The sequence below is a fragment of the Sander lucioperca genome, chromosome 13 (assembly GCF_008315115.2).
Source record: "Sander lucioperca isolate FBNREF2018 chromosome 13, SLUC_FBN_1.2, whole genome shotgun sequence".
Classification (NCBI taxonomy): domain Eukaryota; kingdom Metazoa; phylum Chordata; class Actinopteri; order Perciformes; family Percidae; genus Sander; species Sander lucioperca.
Window position 1 is genome coordinate 34,759,913 of NC_050185.1, and position 5,000 is coordinate 34,764,912.

Here is a 5,000-nt window from a genome sequence, read left to right on the forward strand (position 1 = left end):
CCACGAATATAGTAAAACAAGCACACACACACACACACACTCTGTCTGGTGCAACTTCCTCTTCTTGTTCTCGTAGCCTTTTAAAGGCCTAAATTATTTTTATGATTTAAGCTTAACCTTCTGTACATCGAAAGTTCACCAAGGGTACTTTTAACCACTTCCTCAATTTGACTGCACACAGCTCTTTTGCAACTAGCACATACAGACATACTCTTAATCAAATATTCCTACACCAGACATCACTTCACAACACGCACAGCGGAGTAGCTAACGTTGGATGCTGGCTATATCGACAGTCATAAAAGCCCGTGCTCACGCGGAGCTCTGTACCTAACTGACAGGCACACTTTTTCGGGTTAGAATTACGGTAGGAACTGCTAAAAATATCACTAAAGTTACCTTGCTGTCCTCTCGACCTGACTGAAATACACACTTTATTGGCTAGGGCTGCACGATTATGGCCAAAATGATAATCACGATTATTTTGATCAATATATTGATCCTGATTAATCATCACGATTATTTGTTGATTTTAATCAAAACTAATTTTATTGTCAAATAGGCTAATTATACCTGCTTTCACATCCATATGGTGCTACATTCCTCCTCTGTTGAAGGATACTATGAAGGAGACATTTCAGCTGTTGTGCGGCCGCTTTCCAAACATGCGCGTTTGCTGTGAAAAGATACAGGCAACGCAATTTTCTGTTCACGTTAACGGCGCATGTTAAAATCCGGTGCCCGGTATCTACCGGACGAAATAGCAACGCAGATTACGGTGCCACTTAAATGTCTGCGTTGCGCTCTGATGCTCCAAAACAGACGTTAGAGGCACCAGAAACATCGCTCCACGTCACGCTAGGAAACACTAATAACACGTTACACAGCAGCTAATGTTAGCCTACCGTTAGCTACAGTAAACACTAATAACATGTTACACAGCAGCTAACGTTAGCCTACCGTTAGCTACAGTAAACACTAATAACACGTTACACAGCAGCTAACGTTAGCCTACCGTTAGCTACAGTAAACACTAATAACACGTTACACAGCTAACGTTAGCCTACCGTTAGCTACAGTAAACACTAATAACACGTTACACAGCAGCTAACGTTAGCCTACCGTTAGCTACAGTAAACACTAATAACACGTTACACAGCAGCTAACGTTAGCTTACTGTTAGCTACAGTAAACACTAATAACACAATACACAGCAGCTAACGTTAGCCTACCGTTAGCTACAGTAAACACTATTAACACGTTACACAGCAGCTAACATTAGCCCATCGTTAGCTAGTAAACACTAATAACACGTTACACAGCAGGTAACGTTAGCCTACCGTTAGCTACAGTAAACACTAATAACACGTTACACAGCAGGTAACGTTAGCCTACCGTTAGCTACAGTAAACACTATTAACACGTTACACAGCAGCTAACGTTAGCCTACCGTTAGCTACAGTAAACACTAATAACACGTTACACAGCAGCTAACGTTAGCCTACCGTTAGCTACAGTAAACACTAATAACACGTTACACAGCAGCTTACGTTAGCCTACTGTTAGCTACAGTAAACACTATTAACACGTTACACAGCAGCTAACATTAGCCCATCGTTAGCTAGTAAACACTAATAACACGTTACACAGCAGCCAATGTTAGCCTACCGTTAGCTACAGTAAACACTAATAACACGTTACACAGCAGGTAACGTTAGCCTACCGTTAGCTACAGTAAACACTAATAACACGTTACACAGCAGCTAACGTTAGCCTGGCTGTCAAACTGGGCAGTTGATAACAACAAACAGGCCAAAACGCGCACACACACACACACACACACACACACACACACAGGCCAAAACACAAACAGACATTACGTCACGGAACGGAAATTTCAAAAGGAGAAAATACTGCATTGTTGTCAGAAAAGATGGTATTTCAACTTAGCATGTTTCCTTCATATGTGATGACGCATTGGGGTCATTTTTGGATTTATTAAAGTAAATATATTACATATTGGACCTTTTAATAATCCGTATCGGCCCTGAGAAACCAGTATCGGTCTACCCCTATAAGCACGTCTCTGGTCTGCCGTTTTATTGACACATTGATTGGTCACGTCTGAAGTTTTTTAGTTAAAAACAACCAGGAGAATGTGAATGAATAGAGAGGCAGACGTGTGACACTGATTTGTCGCTGCAGGTGACGGTTTACCTGGGAAAGAGAGACTTTGTGGATCACCTGGACCACGTGGACCCAGTAGGTGAGTCAGCACATCTCGAGGTTTGTATATTCATATATTTGTTTTGCCAGGGTTATGAAACGTCCTGGAAAAGGTTATGGAAGTACGGTGTTTGCTTTTCCAGGACTGTGTGAAGTGCAAAATGTCACGTTTCCCAAAAGATTAATCACTGACAAATGTTCTCCATCAGTCAGCGTCCACTAAAAGTTCTGTTGTTGCCGCTGACAGACTCAGATTATTATTCTAAGTGTCTGACAACATTATGGAAAGGATCCCTACAGAGATAGACCCAAACTCCACCAGACTCCATGTAAATAATCACTACTTTTATCATCGTAAAACACACTTCATTCAAAGTGGACAGAAACTAAATAAAACTATAAAAAGCCATCTTGGTTCATCTTTCCACTGTTCCAACAATCACCACTCTGGTTTGGTTGAAATAAACCCTTAATTCTCCCATTTACATGTGGAGATATGCTGGCTCTATTCACGCTAAAAGTCCTGATTATTTACATGGAGTCTGGTGGAAATATGCTGGCTCTATACACGCTAAAAGTACTGTATATTTACATGGAGTCTGGTGGAAATATGCTGGCTCTATACACGCTAAAAGTCCTGATTATTTACATGGAGTCTGGTGGAAATATGCTGGCTCTATACACGCTAAAAGTACTGTATATTTACATGGAGTCTGGTGGAAATATGCTGGCTCTATACACGCTAAAAGTACTGTATATTTACATGGAGTCTGGTGGAGTTTGGTGATGGTATTTTGGGGCCCTTTCATGTTAAACTAAAAGGATCTTACTCTTTAACTAAAAGGTCTATCTCTGTAGGGATCCTTTCATAATGTTGTCAGACACTTAGAATAATAATCTGAGTCTGTCAGCGGCAACAACAGAACTTTTAGGTCCACTAAAAGTTGACCTGAACTTTTTATGTAGCATAAGACGTAAACCTTTGATATTACCTACTATATAATTAGACACTCATGTAGGCATAGATATAGAGCATGCATGTAGGTCTATATCTTATCATTCATCATTGTATAATTTAATTAAATGTATTGTTTATTTAACCCTTGTGTTGTCTTCCCGTCGACCTGCAACTTTGTGTTTTTCTGGGGCGAAATTTGAAATTTTTTTTACTAGTTTTCTACACTTTCCCCGACGCTTTTTGTCAGTTTTATTCAGAAAAAAAAACACTTTTTTCCCCAATTTTTTTTTGTCACTTTTCTTTCCAATTTTTGTCATTTTTTTCCCCAAATTTTTCCAACTTTTTGTCACTTTTTTGTCACTTTTCTTTCAATTTTTTTTTTGTCATTTTTTCCCCATTTCTTTGTCAATTTTTCCCAATTTGTTTTGGTCACTTTTTAAATTTTTTAAATACGTTCTTTGTCGATTTTTCCCGATGTTTTTTCCCCACATTTTTTGTTGCATTTTTTAACACATTTTTGTCACCTTTTCTGATTGTTTTTTTTTTTTTTTTTTGGTCACTTTTTGCAGCGTTTAAAAAAAAAAAAAAAAAAAAAAAAAAACATTTTTGTAGCTTTTCCCCACAATTGTCACTTTTTGCAGCGTTATTTTGTCATAGTTGTGATGTAGAAACTTTTTGTAAACAACAGGTTACGTAGATTGTCTATAAACTTTAAAACCTTTGACCGCTGCCTGTAACCGAATTAAGCCAAGTTTATTTGGGTTATCTCTACACCCCCCTCCCCCCCTCCCCCCGGTGTGTCTGGAGAGTGTCTGTGATTGGACGATGGGCAGCCGAAACTTTGTGCACTGTGAGTTTTGTGATTTTTCTTTTGTTCCTGCCGACAGATGGAGTGATCCTCGTCGACCCCGAGTATCTGAAGGACAGGAAAGGTAGGACAGCTTCCTCCTCAACATCTGGAAACAGCTGCCGGCCGTTTCCTCCTAATTATTCACATTTAAAGTGTTTTTAGAAAGGGGGTAAAGTCAGTCAGTGTGAGGTCCAGCAGTGGTATTATAATGCCATATTTACACGTTACATCGTGTGTTTTTTAAACGTTTATTTTTCTCATATTCTCACGTTTTTAAAGGTCGAGTGTGTAACGTGTTTAGTTCATTATCAAAATCTGTGTTGCCCATTCACAAACTTGTGTGACCTGTTTCCTCTCCTCTCGTTTCCTCTCTCGTTTCCTTGTTTCCTCTCCTCTTGTTTCCTCTCTTGTTTCCTTGTTTCCTCTCCTCTCGTTTCCTTGTTTCCTCTCCTCTTGTTTCCTCTCCTCTTGTTTCCTCTCCTCTCGTTTCCTCTCTCGTTTCCTTGTTTCCTCTCCTCTTGTTTCCTCTCTTGTTTCCTTGTTTCCTCTCCTCTCGTTTCCTTGTTTCCTCTCCTCTTGTTTCCTCTCTCGTTTCCTTGTTTCCTCTCCTCTCTTGTTTCCTCTTTTGTTTCCTCTCCTCTTGTTTCCTCTCTCGTTTCCTTGTTTCCTCTCCTCTTGTTTCCTCTTTCGTTTCCTTGTTTCCTCTCCTCTCTTGTTTCCTCTCCTGTTTCCTCTCTCGTTTCCTTGTTTCCTCTACTCTTGTTTCCTCTCTCGTTCCCTTGTTTCCTCTCCTCTCGTTTCCTCTCCCCCCCTTGTTTCCTTGTTTCCTCTCCTCTTGTTTCCTCTTTCGTTTCCTTGTTTCCTCTCCTCTCTTGTTTCCTCTCCTCTTGTTTCCTCTCTCGTTTCCTTGTTTCCTCTCCTCTCTTGTTTCCTCTCCTCTTGTTTCCTCTCTCGTTTCCTTGTTTC

General features: G+C 40.0%; 1 protein-coding gene across 4 annotated transcripts in view; it reads left to right on the top strand.

Annotated features, from left to right (window-relative positions):
* LOC116065626 (arrestin red cell) overlaps positions 1-5,000 on the top strand; it is a 43,765-nt gene that overhangs the window by 18,331 nt on the left and 20,434 nt on the right. For all 4 annotated transcript variants that reach the window (XM_035990872.1, XM_035990873.1, XM_031321162.2 and 1 more), the window contains exons 3-4: positions 2,206-2,266; positions 4,072-4,116. In XM_035990872.1, coding sequence (XP_035846765.1) covers positions 2,206-2,266; positions 4,072-4,116 — 106 coding nt within the window. The remainder of the gene's footprint in view (positions 1-2,205; positions 2,267-4,071; positions 4,117-5,000) is intronic.